This window comes from Tursiops truncatus, chromosome 14, assembly GCF_011762595.2.
Source record: "Tursiops truncatus isolate mTurTru1 chromosome 14, mTurTru1.mat.Y, whole genome shotgun sequence".
NCBI lineage: Eukaryota > Metazoa > Chordata > Mammalia > Artiodactyla > Delphinidae > Tursiops > Tursiops truncatus.
The window spans coordinates 68,496,666-68,516,674 of NC_047047.1; the positions used below are offsets into that span (position 1 = coordinate 68,496,666).

The 20,009-nt window shown below is 40.6% G+C and overlaps 1 protein-coding gene across 1 annotated transcript in view; it reads right to left on the minus strand.

Annotated features, from left to right (window-relative positions):
• SELENOI (selenoprotein I) overlaps positions 1–20,009 on the minus strand; it is a 44,156-nt gene that overhangs the window by 16,766 nt on the left and 7,381 nt on the right. Inside the window, exons 2-6 of the mRNA XM_019943082.3 lie at positions 9,405–9,473; positions 8,827–8,935; positions 6,596–6,670; positions 1,111–1,373; positions 72–180 (exon numbers count right to left, since the gene is read on the minus strand). Coding sequence (XP_019798641.2) covers positions 72–180; positions 1,111–1,373; positions 6,596–6,670; positions 8,827–8,935; positions 9,405–9,473 — 625 coding nt within the window. The remainder of the gene's footprint in view (positions 1–71; positions 181–1,110; positions 1,374–6,595; positions 6,671–8,826; positions 8,936–9,404; positions 9,474–20,009) is intronic.

The window sequence follows — 20,009 nt, forward strand, 5'->3', positions numbered from 1 at the left end:
CTGGTTATAATCAAACACTGGCTTTGATAACAAAGCGATGTTACAACAGGCTTCAACATGGAGCTTCTTACCAATGATCATTGCAGTGAATAGGTCTCTATATAAGAAATTAAACAGGAAAGGTTCATACCAGGCCTCAACTCCCACAATCGCAGTCACTATGTAGACAAAGGAAATAGTCTGGAAGGAAAATGCAGACAAAAATATACAGAGCATTAACAGCTGGAAAGATCAGGGAGTCAATAACGCTTTATGCAGCATTAGTCTAGCAAACAGCTTTAGTAAAAGCCAGAAGTATGCTTAAATTTGATATGGTGGCAAGTCTTGCCTTTAAAAGTAGTTTTTTCAGCCAACAACACCATAAAATAACTAACTTCTAGACAATGCAAACAACTGGCCTCATAAGGCACCTCGTAAATTGGTTTAGCCACACGTTGTTCCAATTTGCCCACCCAATCATTTTCTTCAAACACACTCCAACTTCTGATTCTTTACTGGAGCCTTAGGTGTAGACGGGCAAAACGGCAACACAAAAAGCTGGGATTCTAAGGCAGGGAGAGTTAATAGCAAGTCTATAAAGTAAGAGGAAAACAAATCTCTCTACTCACTGAAAAGTTGGCAATGAAGACAAAAAGCCAACAATTTAATTATAAGCGCCTTTCTTTATAAAATCAACAGTTTTAATGAATGTCTTTTAAGAAACCGTTCATTTTTTGGTGTAATAATGGCATTGTAATTATGTTTTTTAAAAAGAACTCTTACCACTTTGAGATATATAGTAAAATATTTATCACATAATGCCAGGATTTTCCTTTAAAATAATTGGAAGGAGGGTGAGGAAGAGTACATGTGAAACTAGACTGGCCAAGTGTTAACTGCTCAAGCTAAGTAACAGGCACATAAGGGTTCACTGTACTATTCTCTCTACTTTTGTACATATTGGAAATTTTCCATAAATAAGTAAAAATAATATAAAATAAAAAGGAAAAAAATGTCAAAGCACCCATCAGTTCTAACCAGAAAAGCAAAAGGTCAATAAAGAAGGAATAACAAAAACTTTCCCCAAAATTCATGGCAATGTTGAAAATTTAAGGAAGAACCCATACTTACCACCTGGCTAACGTCATATCCCCATGGCAGGAAAAGAATCCCTGTGTTATACTTTTCCCAGTGGGACAGGATGAAAGAAAATAAAACTACCCATAGCAGGAGATAAAGAACAAAAACACTGACACCCGATGATCCTCGTCCAAAAATGGAATACACAGTTACAACAAAGTAAACACATGACCAACTATCCAGGCCATGGTCAAAAAGCTCCCCTAACGGGGTACTGGAATTGGTTCTACGGGCTTGCTTTCCATCCACACCATCTGCAACAAAAAACACATTACCACAGGAATAGGTCAACAACTGCACCAGTCTGGAGAAAGTCTTCTTTAATAAAATGGAGAGAAACAAAACAAAACAGACGAGCATATCATAGGAACGTTCATTAACTAAATTATAACTATCAGACAGTACTGTAAAAATCCAACCTTTAATTCCTACAATGCAAAGACTTCAGAAATAAAACCTGTAATTTCTCAAAGCTTAATCTAAAAATTAAAATATTAAATCACATTGAATGGTGTCTATTTTAGATCTAAGGAAGAAGCATTCTAGTTGGACTCTGAATTCTTCCAAATCTGCATAACAACTAACTGAGTTGTTCCACTAGCCGCAAATTCTTAACCCTCCAGAGAATATTCAATAGTTGTTCATTATAATTTATCTAACCATTCCTTGCTCTAAGATCCAAAAACACTCTGTTACTTCAGTCATAACACCTGTTTCATCTTGTTTGATATCACAGTTACTTCTTTACAGATTGACCACCTCCATAATTTTAAGTGCTTTCCAAAAAGGCTTTGCAACACAGTAGGTGTTGAGTAAATATAAGAATAAATTTATTGGGCTTCCCTGGTGGCGCAGTGGTTGAGAGTCCACCTGCCGATGCAGGGGACACGGGTTCGTGCCCCAGTCTGGGAAGATCCCACATGCCGCGGAGCGGCTGGGCCCGTGAGCCATGGCCGCTGAGCCTGCATGGCCGGAGCCTGTGGTCCGCAACTGAAGAGGCCACAACAGTGAGAGGCCTGCGTACCGCAAAAAAAAAAAAAAAAGGAAAGAAAAAAAGAATAAATTTATTGAATAAATTGAACTTATTGAATAAATTGGGAGATTGGGATTGACAGATATACACTAATATGTATAAAATGGATAATTAATAAGAACCTGCTGTATAAATAAATAAAATAAAATTCAAAAAAAATTTATTGAAACTGTAAAATGCACTATTTTTTAAATTAATTTTTATTGGGGTATAGTTGATTTACAATGTTGTGTTAGTCTGCTGTATAGCAAAGTGAATCAGTTACACATGTACATATGTCCACTCTTTCTTAGATTCTTTTCCCATATAGGTCATTACAGGGTATTGAGTAGAGTTCCCTGCGAAGCACTATTCTTGATGCTCTGAAGACTATAAAAAATCTTAGAATAAACTAAGTTTGTGCCCTCAAAGAGTTTACAATTGAGAACGGAGACAAAACATGACAGTTACAGATATGATGTATCACAAACCAGAGAAGAGTACAGAAAAGGGACGAGTTCTCTTCAGGCTAAGATAAGCTAGACTGGCTTTCCAGACAAGATGAAATCTGAGTGGGGACATAAAGAATGAGTTGGATTTCGGTAGATAGGAGATAAAGGAGTGTGTCATTTCAAGAGGAGGAGTGCTTTCGGCAAAAACACCGAGATGGAAAAGCACATGTGTGTGCAGAGAATGCCAAGTACTTTAATTTGACCAGAAACTAGTATGTGAAGATGGCAGTCTAAAGAGGCTAGAAGGAAGGTCTGAGCCAGTTTAGAGGTATCAGAGAGTCTGAGGAGCTACTACAATTATCTGAGTAGAGGATTACAAAGAGAAAAGCAATGCAGTGCTTCAGGAAGACCCACTTGATATTGGTGGGAAGGACAGGCTGGGAGAGGAACCCTACTTAGTAGGCCTAAATTGAGATGGAATGCAGTGGGCATAAAAAGCTGGAGGAAGGCGAGATATTAAGAAAATAAAAATGACAGTGCAACAAAAGAGGAGAGGTAAGGCCGAAGGACAAGAAGACCATCTCCAAAATCTCCCGTCTGTGTAACTAAGAGAGTGGTAGTATTAACAGAAATAAGAAAATCTGAAGGAGCAAGACTGATAGAAAAGATCTGAGTACAGTTTTAGATGCTGAAATTGAAGTGTTAGCAGGACATCCATATGGTAATGTCGAACAACTCAACCTAAGGATACTTACTAGCAACTCAGAAGGTAGATAAGGGCTAGATACTAACACGGGAGTCAACTCAATAGTGTTAAGGATCAGGATTACCAAGGGAATAAGGAAGAGAAAGCACGCTGGAACACCTTCACACAGGGGCGAAAACAGAGGAGCGGGGGGGGGGGGGGGGGGGGGCAGGAAGAGAGAATGGTACAACCTAGTTAAAAAGGAAGAAGAGTCTGAATTATAAAAATTCCTCCTCCAAAGAAACAGTTTTGTTAACTAAGTGCATCAGAATTAGACTAATTGTAAAGACTCAGATTCAAGGAATTAAAAATTCCTTATCATTACTGTGTTTATCTTGCTCACCACAGTGTTATCCCCAGTGCCTAGCTCAGTTTGTGGCAAAGAGGGCCTTTAAAAATGTTGTTGAAGGAATATATGAAAGGATGAATCTCAAACTCTGGCCCAAACACTAGATCTCTGTTAGATAGGATTGGGAACTTTTCTGCCTCCAAGTAGTTAAAATATATCCTAAAAGTCTTTTCTTATTATTTGCTGACTTAATTTCCTATTCTCGGTGCAACTTCTGTGCAGTTATTACAAATATTATATTCATGAACTACATATTAATTAGGTTTTGTACGTCTTCTCACTGAACCCGTTCTAGCCCCATAAGTCTGGGGTCTAGATAAGTCTCACAATGTTTTTTCATAAGAAAGGCAATTCAGCGCATAACCTATATATTATGAAAAAGCCACCAGCAGAACCTACAGCAGCACCCTGTGATCAAACACACTGATATTTCTGCAGCAAAGCATAAGGATAGTCACACTAGTAGCATAAATGAAGGCTATAAATTGTTGCTTCAAGGCAGGTTTTGCAACAAACAGTTCATGTTAGATCAGGATTTTTGCCAGAATTGTGGAGACCTGAAACAGGTAGGTGGTACAGTACTTCAAAAGACTCTTACGGGGACTTCCCTGGTGGTACAGTGGTTAAGAATCCGCCTGCCAATGCAGGGGACACGGGTTTGAGCCCTGGTTCGCGAAGATCCCACATGCCGCGGAGCAACTAAGCCCATGTGCCACAACTACTGAGCCCATGAGCCACAACGACTGAGCCTGCGTGCCGCAACTATTGAAGCCCGCACACCTAGAGCCTGTGCTCTGCAACAAGAGAAGCCACCTCGGGACTTCCCTGGTGGTGCAGTGGTTAGGAATCCGCCTGCCAGTGCAGGGGACACAGGTTCGAGCCCTGGTCCCGGAGGATCCCACATGCCGTGGAGCAACTAAGCCCGTGTGCCTCAACTAATGAGCCCATATGCCATAAGTGCTGAAGCCCACGTGCTTAGGGGCTGTGCTCTGCAACAAGAGAAGCCACCGCTATGAGAAGCCCGTGCACCACAACGTAGAGGAGCCCCCGCTCGCCCCAACTAGAGAAAGCCCGCGCGCAGCAACAAAGACCCAATGCAGCCAAAGATTTAAAAAATAAATTAATTTTTAAAAAAAAGAGGGGCTTCCCTGATGGCGCAGTGGTTGAGAGTCCGCCTGCCGATGCAGGGGACACGGGTTCGTGCTCCAGTCCGGGAAGATCCCACATGCCGCGGAGTGGCTGGGCCCACGAGCCATGGCCGCTGAGCCTGCGCAGCCGGAGCCTGTGCTCCGCAACGGGAGAGGCCACAACAGTGAGAGGCCCGTGTACCGCAAAAAAAAAAAAGAGAAGCCACCTCAGTGAGAAGCCCACGCACCGCAACAAAGACCAACACAGCCAATAAATAAAAAAAAAAAAAAAAAAAAAGACTCTTATGACATGCTGTTAAAAGCCAGAGCACACAGGCCTCTCCTTTTCCCTATTCCTCTTGCAGTCCTTGGCAACCAAATCCTATAGCAAAAAAAAAATTTTGTTTTTTTGGCCACACCGCACAGCATGTGGCATCTTAGTTCCCGTGCCCGTTGCAGTGGAAGTGCGGAGTCTCAACCACTGGACCTCCAGGGAAGTCCCATTAAAACCAACTCATCTTTAATAACAAATGCACAAAAGCCTCTGTCTAAATGTAGATCTTTTAACTAAGTTTTTGCCTAATTCTTCTTGATTTCATTCTCTTCCTTCCCCAAACTCTTGCAGCTCTGGTCATCCACCACATCAGCATTTAATCCTGTACCAAATTACCCTGGTTTTGTGAATACAAGTCATTTTTATCTGAAGAGACCTAAGCAACTTTAAGTCAGGGTCTGCTACTTCACATTCATTTAAAAACCACATACTGAGTACCTCCTATGGAGGAGGCACTGTTCTTATAACACCGGGTACACAGCGAGCAAGATAAAGTACCCACCCTCAAGGAACTTACATTTTAGAGCAGACAACATACAAGGGGGTCATATGGTTTTAAGTGCTATGGAGAAAAATAAAGCAGGGAAGAAAAAGAGAATGCAGGACAAGTCACACAGATGATCCCAACGAAACGCACCTTTGGCAGAATACATGGTGTAGCCTGGCTCAGTGGCCTTCCCTGACCACGCCCCCTCCACCAAATGAGAATTGATCACTTCTATATTTGTTCTCCCACTATGCTCTATTACAGCATCTCTCTCAGTATTCTGCAGTTATTTGATATGTCAGTACTGCTTTCCAAACTCATGGCAAAAATGATGTCTTATTCCAGGGTTGGGAAATATTTCTTGTAAAGGGCCAAACAGTAAATATTTTAGGCACTGTGGGCCAAATGGCCTCTGTTACAACTACTCAACTATGTCTCTGCTGCAGGAAAGCAGCCACAGACACGTAAAGGAATGAGCATAGCTGTGTTCCAGTAAAACTTCACTTACAAAAACAGACAACAGGCGCTTCCCTGGTGGCGCAGTGGTTGAGAGTCCGCCTGCCGATGCAGGGGACACGGGTTCGTGCCCCGGTCCGGGAGGATCCCATGTGCCACGGAGCGGCTGGGCCCGTGAGCCATGGCTGCTGGGCCTGCGCGTCTGGAGCCTGTGCTCCGCAACAGGAGAGGCCACAACAGTGAGAGGCCCGCGTAACGCAAAAAAAAAAAAAAGCAAAAAAACAGACAACAGGCCAGATTTGGCGTACAAGTGGTAGTTTGCCAACTCCTATCTTATTCTTTGAATTCCCAGCAAATGACAATATTTTTCACAGAGAAACTCAAGAACGTATTTATCAAATTGAACAGGATATTAATAAACCCTAGTTAAAATGAATTAAGCACAGGAGAAAATGTGCGGTGGCTATCCTTGCTGACAGTTTCACCAGCCACTGACTATTTGCCAATTTCTTACCTAGAGTGTAGGCTACGAAGTTGAGGATGCCCACTACAATCCAGACCCAGTCAGGTACATGCTTGTGACCTGGTGCTGTAAAGGAAAGCAACTCAGATTTTAACACAGTCTAAGTACAACTGTTCTTACCATAGCCCATACTGCCAATGAGAAACGTTTCTATTTATTAAACAGAAGCTGAAGTACTTTACAATATATTTCGAATGCAGAACTAGGTAAATATTAGAATGTATCAGCAAACTCTGACAAAACAAAAGTAACTGCCCAACCCCTCATAAACAATAGGCATTTATTTTGAGCTTTAATCATAACTCAAGACTGACTATCTTCACTTGAAAATTACTTATGTGCCTAGAATGAAAAATAATGTTTTTGGAATTCAAAAAATGCTTGTGTTTAATCTGATCCTTGTTGTTTATGATTATACTACAAACATGTATTAAGCTTTCAACCTATACTCTCTCACTAAATTATTAATTAGCTGAACAAAAGACCTTTTGATTTGTGTCTAGGTAAATTAGCTCAACTGGATGATTCTGGCAACAAAATCGTTCTGAAATGTCTGGACCTCACTTCCCCCCCACCAAGATAAAACAAGTGAGATTCAGCTCTGGGTTCTAGTCCTGGCTCTGTGACCAACGAGCAGTGTGGCCCTGAATATACCATTTAACCTTCCTGTCTTCCACTTCCCAAATATACTGGGACTAGATGGTTAATCTGGCCCTTCAAGTTGTATGACTTGGAGAAATACATATATTTACGTATTTTTAGTTCTCTTAGTAACTAAGTAAATAGTCTTATTTAGTCAGAGAAAATACTATTTCTAGTTTCAAAGATAAACTTTTGAGGCTGTTCTGAGGATTAAAATACAATTTAAAAAAACCCCACAATATCAAAACCATGCTTAATGAAATTTAAGCATGGTAATGGTAATGATCTTGAATTACCATTCTATTACATATACAGAAGCTATGCCTAAAATTTTCAGTTGATAAAGTCAGGCATAGGCAGAGTTTCAATATTCATAATTCCTATAATATGAAAAGTCATTAAGTGTTTGAAACTCCAAATTCTCCTACAAAAACAATGTTGTCAGTGATTGTTAATTTCTCTAGGTCAGTGCACAAACGTCTGCTGAACCCACAACACAGATGAATTGTAGCAGCGGTCCCCAACCTTTTTGGCACCAGGGACCGGTTTCATGGAAGACAATCTTTCCATGGATGGGGGAGGGGGGGCGGTGCTGGTGTTTCAGGTGGTTAATGCAAGCGAGGGCGAGCGGCAGATGAAGCTTCGCTTGCCCGACCCTTGCTCACCTCCTGCCGTGCAGCCCGGTGGCTAACAGGCCGAGGACCGGTACCTGTCCGCGGCCCAGGGGTTGGGGACCCCGGAATTATAGTACTAAAACTCCTGACTACATCATTTATAAGTATTCTTATTGGAAAATATCTTCTAACTTAGAATACAAAAAATACTCATCTACCTCCATCTTTCTGTTCCTCTCAACTCCATCCACCAGTTGAGCAATAAGAATAAACTGTTCCCCACATATCCCCCATCATCCCAGATGTGCTCCAGATTCTCTTGTCCAGCCGGGGCAGAAGCTGGGGTGTGGGAGGAAGTAAGATAGCAGTGGGTCTGAAGGAAGACGTTGGGAATAAGCTGAAAACTGCCTCCAAAGGTGCATTTTGCCTCCCGTCCTCAGTAAGGGCCCAGACTTCTGTCAATAAATATCTAAGGTCTAACAACCATTTTCAGAAGAAACTGGGAGTTATTAAAGGTACGTACAAGTGCTGAGCAGAGGAAAGAGAGACCACATTGCCTTTAGAAAAGGGGGATTTTTATTCCATACCTAGAAAAGGGGAAGGGATATTTCTGGAACTGGTAGGTATGCTGGGCCTTGCTTATTCTCATTTTCAGGCAAAACTTCAGAGTCCTACTTTTCCATCTTCTTATAAATCCCATTACTCTTTATTTACAAAAACCTCATTGCTTTTTAGACAGCATATCTAAATTCAATAGCCAAATTGGTTTCTAGAACTTATTAGAAACATACATAACAGACTGTAAAAACACAACTTAGCCTTTACACCCAATTCTAACATTTTACAACCCTTCTAATATTCAAAACTTTTCAGAAATGCAAGCATCTTAATAGAATTAGAAAATAACCATATCTCATTTTGCGCTATTTAGACATTTGAGATTTTATATTAAAGTAATAATCTTACCTGAAGCATAAAAGTCAGGATCAAAGTATGCCATAAGCAGAAAATTGAACACAACCAGCAGAAAGCCAGAAAAGGTTATCAGATTTGGAGCCAGCCAAGTAGGAAAGACCTATTTGTTTCAAAATAATTACAGAATAATTAAAGTAGAGAAATCTCTCTGTCCACTACATACCACAACATGCAAATGTGTCAAAACAAAAACTATAAATTTGAAAGACCGTATATACAGGAATTATATATATATATATCAAATTATAAACCGTAATCAGTTAATAGAAATAAGTCTATTTTCTATATTTTAAATAATTCTATAATCAACAAACTTTTATAATCATAACATTATATTTATTTTAGAAAAATTTAAGAAGCATTTTATAAATATGATAGATCTAGAGTATAAGCTTATACTTCAATGATGAGATAAATCAAAAGGTATGTGACTAAAGGAAAGGAGGATGGGAGAGGCAGTTTCTCTAAACGTCTTACTGAACTGACAGTTGGTCTGTAATACTCCATAAAGTAGTTTAAAATATTTAAAACTTACTAAAACCTAAGTACATGCTTATTAATCATCTTACCTTCACTACAGTGTTCCAAAATGGATGCATGACATACAGAGAGAGCGGATTGGTATCCACAGCACTGTACTGTTAAGAAATGAAAAAAAATATTCAGTTAATCCTTGCATACCAGCAAGTATTTAGAACAATATTTCTCAAATGAAAATAATAGTACAGGGACTTCCCTGGTGGTGCAGTGGTTAAGAATCCGCCTGCCAATGCAGGCGACACGGGTTCGATCCCTGGTCCAGGAAGATCCCACATGCCGCGGAGCAACTAAGCCCGTGCGCCACAACTACTGAGCCTGCGTTCTAGAACCCGTGCACGCCAACTACTGAAGCCTGCGCACCTAGAGCCTGTGCTCCACAACAAGAGAAGCCACAGCAGTGAGAAGCCCGCGCACCACGACAAAGAGTAGCCCCCGCTCACTGCAACTAGAGAAAGCCCACGTGCAGCAACGAAGACCCAACACAGCCAAAAATATATAAATTTTTTTAAAAAGAAAATAATAGTAAAAAAAAATCTAGAGAATATATCTAGTTATACAATGTCCTCTTCTAAATAACAGAACTGGAGAAGCAGTATGAATGGGGTAAAGATGGCCAAGCACATCTTTGTATAATATTTATAATATAACAACGTTGCAGCAGAAAATTTTATATTGCTTTCAAGTGCTCACCTATTTGCAGGATAATGAGCACACTGTGTGCATTCACACACTGACTTTCTCAACCTCCTTCATCCCTCTCAACTAACGGGAATCTAGCTGTTTTACCCTTGACACCATTATTAATGCACTTATTAATGGTACAACCTTGGGTAAGTTACTTAACCTCTCTGTCTTAGTTGCTGCACCTGTACAATGAGGATCACAGCCTTTACCTCAAAGGATTGCCATAAGGATTAGATAAACTGATAACATATAGGAAGTGCTTAGAGCAGTACCTAGCCCACAGTTAGTGCTATATAAGCATTAGGTACCATTAGTGTGTTTTGAGCATCAAAGGAATGACAGATCCCTTTACAGCTGGAAAATGGATTGCTTAAATAAGCAAAGGAAGAAAACAACAGGTTAGGGTGTTCAAATGTATTCCCCAACTGTTGAGCTATTTAGTAAAACTTCAAAGAAAATTTTAACAAAATATCTGTATGTAATTATGTAATACTTTAAGAGTCATGTTGATGACTTATTCATCAGAGACACAAACACACACATACAAACACATACACACCGGAGCGCCTGGCATGTAGGAAGCACCCACTAGGTGTGGGGAAGAAGGAATACAAAATAGGTAAGGGACAACTTAATTCTCACCCTCAGGGAGTGGGAATACTACCTAATTCAACAAGCTCTCATTTAAAAGATGTCATACTAGTCAAATGCCTGAAAAAAGTTTCAACTGTGCTTTGTATTTGTTTAGTATGAATATATTGGGTTGGCCAAAAAGTTCGTTCGGGTTTTTCCGTGAAGGCCAACCCAAAAAATAAGTAGTAAGCATCTGAGCAACGGATTTTTTAAAAAATCATAATTAAACATCAATATTTCTTCCTGAATGTTTTATGGATATGCAGGAAATATTTCTCATCAGTGTTTCAAGATTTAAAAGTGTGATGGAGCAAAAAAGTAAATAAATAGAAATAATTTAAAATACTACTAGCAAAGAGAGTTAGCTAGTAAGTCAAATGTTTACTCAACAGAATCCATGGCTGAGTGCCGCCATTTCTCCAACTCATTCTGATGAAATGCGATATCCTGGACAAAAGATCTGAGACAGACAGTGGAAAGAAAATGGTGAAGGAAAACACTGGCCAGAGAAGCTCTGCAGCTGCACCCAGACTCGCAGCTGGAGCCTCCTTAAGTATTACTGTTCTCGCTAAAATCAACTTCTACGTGCATGGTTCTCTACAGCCTGCAAAGCTTTTCCACATAAGAGATACCATGACACCTGAACCTCTGTAGAATGAAGGAGTCCCCAGCTGATAGGACTGCCTGAATTTAAGTTTTCAGACCTGAGGCCATGCAACCAATATGAACCCTGAAAAGTTGCCAGTGACAAGGCGGGAGGGCCACGGCCTCCTCCATTTCACCAAAGTCGGAACCCAGACCCACATGACGTAGCCAGCAGGTCAGATAAACTGGAAAACCACAAATTTCAAGTCCACCATCTACTGCAAAGTACAAAAGTTGTAAGAAGTCCAAATCAGAAGAAAACAATTTGACATCACACGAATAGTTAATACGATGTACAAAGTACAAGGCTCTTAATTCAAATGTTTGCTGAATGACTCTCATTCACCAGCTTTCCATAATTTGAATTTACGTCTAAAAGAAGGTCATTTACTCATGGTATTTTGATTTGAAAAGCTCCTCTTTTTAAATTCTGAAGTTTTTTCTCTCTTTTAAATCTCTTTATTTCCGCTATTATAACATTTCACCTTTTTTTTCTTTTTTTTTGGCTGTGTTGGGTCTTCGTTGCTGCACGCGGGCTTTCTGTAGTTGCGGCAAGCTGGGGCTACTCTTCGTTGTGGTGCACAGGCTTCTCATTGTGGTGGCTTCTCTTGTTGCAAAGCACAGGCTCTAGGCACGTGGGCTTCAGTAGTTGTGGCTTGCAGGCTCTAAAGCACAGGCTTAGTAGTTGTGGTGCATGGGCTTAGCTGCTCCATGGCATGTGGGATCTTCCTGGACCAGGGATCGAACCTGTGTCCCCTGAATTGGCAGGCGGATTCTTAACCCCTGTGCCACCAGGGAAGTCCCCAAATTCTGAAGTTTAACTCTAAATTTCTATTTCAGGAGACCAGTAGAAGTATGAAAAGATTATAGAACTCAATACAAATAGGTCAGTCTGCCTAACTGCATTTTTTACCTTTAATAATAATAGCAGATAAGCTCAAGTATAACAAGGAAATCTAATATGAGATTACAAAAGGTAGCAAACAGTAAACCTAAAGAGCACTCTGTGCTCTAGCCTTACACACCTGAGTATTTTTCAAGGTCACATATCACTTGGTATAAACAAAGAAACTTGAAACTGTCTTGTGAATCAACAGGAGGAAAGAAGAATGAGTCACACCTTCCACATGCCTGAAAAAATAAGTAAAATTTTAAAGGAGCTAAACTAAATTTAGTTAATGCCTGTTAAATATATTATTTTCTATCGGAATGATGTTTTGGTATACACCAGAATATCTGAACAAGGTAATAATCCCCTGTTTAAGGCCTGCAGGACTTGCTTGATCTACAATCTGTTGGGCCAGACTAATCCAGTGCCCTGGAGAAAGGCTTGAGAACCACAACCTGAGTTTGAGAATCATTCCAAGGCAGAATCTCAGAACCACAAGAGTTCAGGAGATACCTAGTTCTCACGTGCCTGCCCCTCACCTATGTGAATAGGTAAAACAGTCAACTGGCCTCTTTATTTTTTTCTTTAATTTATTTTATTTATTTATTTTTGGCTGCGTTGGGTCTTCGTTGTTATGCGTGGGGCTTTCTCTAGTTGCGGCGAGTGGGGGCTACTACTCTTCGTTGTGGTGCGCGGGCTTCTCATTGCGGTGGCTTCTCTTGTTGCGGAGCACAGGCTCTAGGCGCGTGGGCTCAGTAGTTGTGGCACACGGGCTTCAGTAGTTGTGGCTCGCGGGCTCTAGAGCGCAGGCCAGCAGTTGCGGCGCATGGGCTTAGTTGCTCTGCGGCATGTGGGATCTTCCCGGACCACGGCTCGAACCCATGTTGCCTGCATTGGCAGGCGGATTCTTAACCACTGCGCCACCAGGGAAGTCCCTGGCCTCTTTATTTATTTTTTAATTTTTGGCTGCACTGCGCGGCATGCGGATCTTAGTTCCCCAACCAGGGATCAAACCAGTGTGCCCTGCAGTGGAAGCGTGGAATCCTAACCACTGGACCGCCAGGGAAGTCCCTGGCCTCTTTTTAAATGCCTCTGGTTACCAAAAAACTCATTACTTCTAGAAATAGCCCAATCCAACGTTAAAACAACTTTTCTATATGCTAACAAAATCCTCCCCTCACCCCATATTTCCTATCATGTTTTCAATTTCCCTAACAAAGCCAGGCAGACAAGGGTCCAATTTTTTTCCAAACAATAATGCTTCAAACGTTTGAAGATGGCTCTGCCTGTCACACCTAAACCTTCTCTTCACCTGGTTAAAAAATCTCATGTTCCTTTTGCTGTTACTCTCTTGCCAAAGTTTCACTCTCTTCATCATCTAGGTCTAATTCTCTAGACCAGAGGTTGGAAAGCTTTTTCTGGAAAATGCCAGAGAGCAAATATTTTAGGCTTTGCAGGCCAAATGGTCTCTGTAACAATACCCAAAACTGCCACGGAAGCAGAAAGTAGTCCCAGAAAATAAGAAAACAAAGAGGCATGCTGTGTTCCAATAAAACTTTATTCACAAAACAGGTGTCCGGGGGCTTCAGTTTGACAACCAGTGCTCCAGACAATCCATTTTGTTGTTAAACCAAAACAAAAGTGTGACCCAGGGCAAAAGGAATATTTCAAGCGGTGCATGAGCACAAAGGAGAACATGACTAAGGTCTTCTTCCTCAACAACTTAGTTCTCTAACAGATGCTCAACACAGTATTAATTTCCTGAGGCAACAAAGTCATACTGCAGACTTACACACACCTTCACAGCCACCTTACCCCCTCAGGCCTTTCTCATACAGACTGCAAAGCCACCTTTCTCTGTGTTAATATGACGCTGACTGTTGGAAACTAAGTGTAAGACCCTATATTTACCATTTTAACATTTCATCTTGCTAGAGTCCACTCATCTTTCTATCTCCTCTGATCTCCTCAGGGTCAGACTCAGTTATCCAAGGTACCAGCTCTGCCCCCCAAACTCTCAGCATGTAAAGCTCTCATGCTAGCAATGCCTTCACATAAGTCTCTGTAAAAATGCTGATCAAGGTAGAACTTCTAAACATTCCCCTCAAGATTGCTATTAATACATTTAGTCATTTTTATTTGGCTACAGAATTCCATACTGTCATCTACGGCAATTAGTCTATGTCACCCATGAGAAAAGATTTTCATAAAGTCTTAGTGAAATCCAGAATTATCTTAGATAATATTCTGTCAAATATTAGAAAGTTTCAACTTTCTACAACTTGTAACTACAACTTGTAACTTCAGTACAAGTCAGGAAATAAAGCAGAGTTCATTCTTCATTCATTCATTCAGTAAAGTCAACAAATAATTGTGACTGAGTGCCTATGATTGTGCCAGGCACTGTGCTAGGCCACCAGAAAGAGAATGGTGAACAAGACCAAAAAGTTTCCTATGTTCACCAAGTCCGGTCTAGGGTGAGACAGATGCTAAGCAAGAAAACAAGTCGTAATCACAAGATGTGATCAATACTGTGAAGGCAATAAACAAGGTGTTTGTATCAGAGGACCAGGGGGCTGGGAATGTGCCTAGTCAGGGTGCTCAGAGAAAGCTTTTCAGGGGAGGGGACACTTAAGCTGAGTCCTAGAAGATGAGAAGACAGGTAAAGCATGTATGAGACAGAACAGTGAGTCAAACAAGGTAGACCCTAAAGAGAACACGCTGCTGGAGATTCCATTTATATGAAGTTCAAAATCAGACAAAATTAATTTATGGCAAAAAGAGGTCATAATAGCAGTCTGGTGAGAGGGACTAAATGGGGGCCCTCCGAGGTGCTAAAAATAATTCTTTATCATGGTGGTGGTTACATACATATACAAAATTCATCAAATTGTGTACTTAAGATCTGTGCATTTGTATATAATTTATACCTTAAAAAGGAGAAAGAAAATAAAGAATATATGTGTGGCAGTGTGCGTGTGTGTGTGTGTGGTGTGTGTGTGGTTTATAGGTGTTGGGAGGGGGGCGTGCATGCCAAGATGCCTTCTAAGCAGAGAACAAAATGTGGAAGGACCACAGAGTGGAGGGAGGCCAATGGAGCCACAGCGTAGTGAGTGAGCGAGGAAGAGTGGTATGAAATGACACTGGAGACATGGGCAGACACCACCCAAAGGTCCACAGTGAGTTTTATTTTATCATAAGCCCAGTGCATATCCTGATTTATATTATTAAAGGATCCCACTGTTTACAGTGTAGAAAATGGACTGGAGGGGGGCAAAGGTGCAAAATAGTTACGAGACTGTTACAGTATACCAGGCAAGAGACGATTACGGGTTAGGCCAGGAGCAGTACAATGACTCTAAATTACTGCCAAAATATGCTATAAAGTGCCCATTTTTGAGAAGGGCATTAGAAATGTGCCTCCTCTTAATTTAAGAAGGAAATTGGCTCTAACAAAAGGAAAACTATGGAAGCACTTTGTTGGACCTAAAAGTATTTCCCTTATACATGTACTTTAAATCCTTTCTATACACTGATAAGAAAACTGACTGAACTGACACACCCTTGCACTAAATACAGAGTTTTGGACAACTTATTAATTAGACTGAGGCTAGTATCCCATCTAATACTAATACAGATGGTAATACTCTAACATCTATAAACAGATGCAGGTTTCCCTTGCTTTGTCTTCTAATCAATATAAGGAGGATAAGTCTCAAACTATCAAATGATTTTTAATTCAAATCCTGTCTTTACCCATTTGAAATATAAACTTTACACTTATGAAACATATTTTAGTTAACCCTGGAAATCCATAAAGTATGGATTGAGTACAAGCTAATAATAGTTTATAAACAGCACTTATTGTTAATCATTTCAGATGTAAGCAGACTCAAAATGATGTTTCTGACTTTTTAAAATGATTCCCCAAATTCTTGAGTTCCAAATCATCCATGTTTTTAGGAATAAAAGGCAGGATAGTCACAAAGAACCAATTTTAGTTCACAACTGGGTTCACTGTATGAAGTTACTTATTGCTTATACCAACTTTGCAGACATAATGAAAGAAACACATTATCAACCTTTCTTAAGAACTCAGGAGAGAGAAAAGAAATGTCAGCTCTCTTCTCTCCCCCTGCACAGTGAAGCTCAGTGTCTGGTGTGGTATTGGTATGGTATGGAGGTCAGTCCCTTGCTGACAGGTCTCATGACTCAATCATGTTTAGGCTTAAGTCTTTACAGGGGCAGGATCCATTGTGGCCAACATGTGCCCTACCACTCCTGGAGCAGAGTTCTTTAGCAATGGCATTCCAAGTCTCTGGGCCAGTCACTTAAGCAAAAAACATAAAACAAAAGATCCCAATTATTAAAAATTGTTATTTACGCAACAAATATCAAGGCAGTCAAAAGAGCTACCTTCACATACAAATGTGGGACTCACTGAGCACTGGTACTTAAAGAAGCAGTTAAGAGAATGGAGAAAGCTTCCCGACCTGATCCTTTCTGCATCTGGCGCATAGTAGGAGTTCAGTAAACATATCTGAGTGTTTGCACATATGAATGAATAAATGCATGAACTACTCTGCATGTTTACTTAAATAGCAGTATAGAGTGATTCCCTCAGTGATGAGAGGAACTCTTTTCCCCCGGGAACTAGTCTACAGCAACTTTTCACTTCACAAGGGGAAGCTGCTTTTACTCTCCCCCTATTAATAACACCATGTCTACATGTGTATGTTTTATAGTTTCCAAAGTACAATTACCTTTGTTCTCTTATTTGATATTGTAAAATAGATAAGGTAGATTATTCCTCCCTATTTTACAGATGAAGAAACTATAAAATTCAGGGATTAACAGCTAATACGCAGGAAGGTCTAAACTGTAAATCCTTTATGAATCATCTTGGAACATTTCTGCGAAATGGATCACTTTGCTTTAATCCAGACTACCCGCTCCGGGTTCAAGTACAATCATGAGCCACCCAGATCCACTGAAACTGTTATTAACACAGTATCCTCCAATTCTTCTGTCTTCCAATTTGTGGCGGACACACCCTAAGGTAATCCCCAGTGAGTCAAGCCCTTTTATAATCAATCCCCTCCTATTGATGGTTCAGTCGTTCCCCTGAGGGTGGAACCTGTAACTTGCTTCTAGCGAACAGAATATAGTGAAGGTGATCGATGTCACTGCCTTGATTGAGAGAACATTATAGGGCAAAGGTGATGAGATGTCCCTTCCATGATATAGTTCATTACCTAAGACTCCATCTTAACAGTTTGGAGAAGAGTCTCCCATTGACCTTGAAGAAGCAAACAGCAATGTTTATGAACTGCCTCTGGTGAAGGCCATGTGGCCAGAAAAGTGGGCAACTACTAGGAGCTGAGAGCCTCAGCCCTATAACTGGAAAGAACTGAATTCTGCCAACAACCACATGAGCCTGGATGAGGACCCCAAACTCCAGATGGAAGCACAGCCCAGCTGACACCTTCACTGCAGGCTGGCGAGACCTCAAGCAAAGGAGCCAGGTAACTGGTGCCCTGACTCACAGAAACTGTGAGACAATAAATGTGTGCTGTTTTATGCACCAAGTCTGTGGTAATTTGTTATCCAGCGATAGAAAACTAATATCCAATACTGAGAGCACTGCAACATCCTCTTTTCTAGTAAGAGACACCTTGAGGCTCCTATCCACAAAATCAAGACTACCTGATGCTTGAGGGTTAATATATGAACATTACGGTAATACAGCTTCTTACTCGTTTACATTCGTTTCTTGGTTTTATTAACTGCTCTTCAATATAATGGAATATTTCTCTGATGAGGTGCGTCTCAAAATGTAGTTGCCAAACTGAGTGCAAATTCTTGGGCCCCACCCTAAATACACAGAATCAGACAGCCTGCGGGTAGGGCCCAGCAATCTGTCTTGTAACAAACGCCCCAGGTGATTCTGAGGCACCCTCCAGTCTGAGGGCCACTGCTCTGGTGAAAACAAATGTGAATGACACTCCTGCAAACTCCTCCTGAAGGAAAAGCCACACCATCAGCTCAGTGGTCAACACCTAAACTTCCTGATGGCAACTTCAAATACTGCACTGCGAGCAAGAGACAAGGTATAATAAAATTCAGCAGGTACTCACTAAATGCAAGGCACTGTGCTAGTAATAATCTACCAAGAAAGAAAAACACCAAATCGAACTGAAAATGAAAAACGGGGGGGGGGGGGGCATTATATTAACCCTAAGACAGAAACTGAAAGTTTCTTAAAGTTCTTTTTAATCCATACAAGACTTTAAGAACTACACCCACAGAGGACATGACTCAGTGGACAATGAGATCCCATTTCCGTGAATACTGTCATTTATATCTGCTAACGAATCAGAGGAGAGAAGGTGGTGAGAGACGACTGGAGAAGAACTAGAGCAGTAAGACAAGAACAAGCATGTCCTGATGACAAATGTTTGCTTGCTAGACTTAAACAACATATAATAAACTAACAAGAGATGAGAAGATAAGACAAAAGGAGGGGTCATTTAGTGAAGGGACTTGAAATCCTTGCTGAGGAATCTCGACATCAAACACAGGATAAATATGTGGGAGGTACTGCAGATTCATAAATAGGAAAGTGGTATTTGAAAAAATTTACTTACTCTTCCTTTGCTGAAACATCCTTTCTCTTGGTATAACCTCCTCGGGTGTGAGTATGTGTGTATATGTTATATGACAGTTAAATGTTCACAAGCAGAGAAGCACAAATGTCAAGTTTTATTTTTTATTTACTTAACACTAACACAGCACTAAGTGCCAGGCACTTTACAAATATTAACTCATTCAATTTTGACAATTTTGATCCTATGAGGCAGGTACTACCCCATTTCACAGATGAGGAAACCTGGTTAGAGAGACTAAGTTATGCTCAAGATTGCAAAGCTAGGATGTGGGTTCTATTTAACTCATTATCAGTCCCAAAGCTAATTAGTTAATCAAAAGCCATTTACCGTAATTAGACCTAATAGTGAATGAAATGTTCTTAATAGTCAACTAAATATAAGACTAGCAAATACAAGCTCACTTGTCCCTACGAATAATTTAAAACTGGGGGAAGAGAAAACACAGTCAGTTCTTCCTTTTTCACTGTACATTTTCCCCATCTGTAAACATTAGACACAAACCCAATTAAGCACGTCACTGAAGGTCTTTATTCTAATGTTTATATCTTTGCACAAAACACCCAGTAACTACAAAGCAGAGTTTATACGCCGTTCTTAGAACTGAGAGGCAACACAGCATGAAGAACATGGACTCCGGACACAGAATGCCTGGGTTCAAATCTCAGCTGTGGGACCTTGAGCATGTTACTTAAACACTGTCTCAGTAAAATGGGGTAAATAATAGGACCTCTACCTCACAAAGCACTTGTGAATATTAAATGAGACAATATATGTAAAGCACTTAAAGAACGCCTGGCATATAGTAAGTGCTATATAAATGTTTGCCGTCATTATCATTATCACTATTGGGTATTTACAATGACGTTGCTCTTGCCATCGCAACCTCCCCTCATTGAGCTCATTAGGCTCGGTCTGGTCCCTCACACACCTTCCACTTCCTTGTGCCTCTAATTTAGCATGATCCGCCCAGGCTCTGTGCGTTGGTTCCCATCAGATTCTGACTGAAACATCTTTCCCCTCTCTCCCTTATGCGCCAGGCAAATTCTTATTCAGCAGAGAAGTTCTTGACATTTAAGCATTACAGCAGTTACAAAAGCAAGCCATCAGCAGTGAAC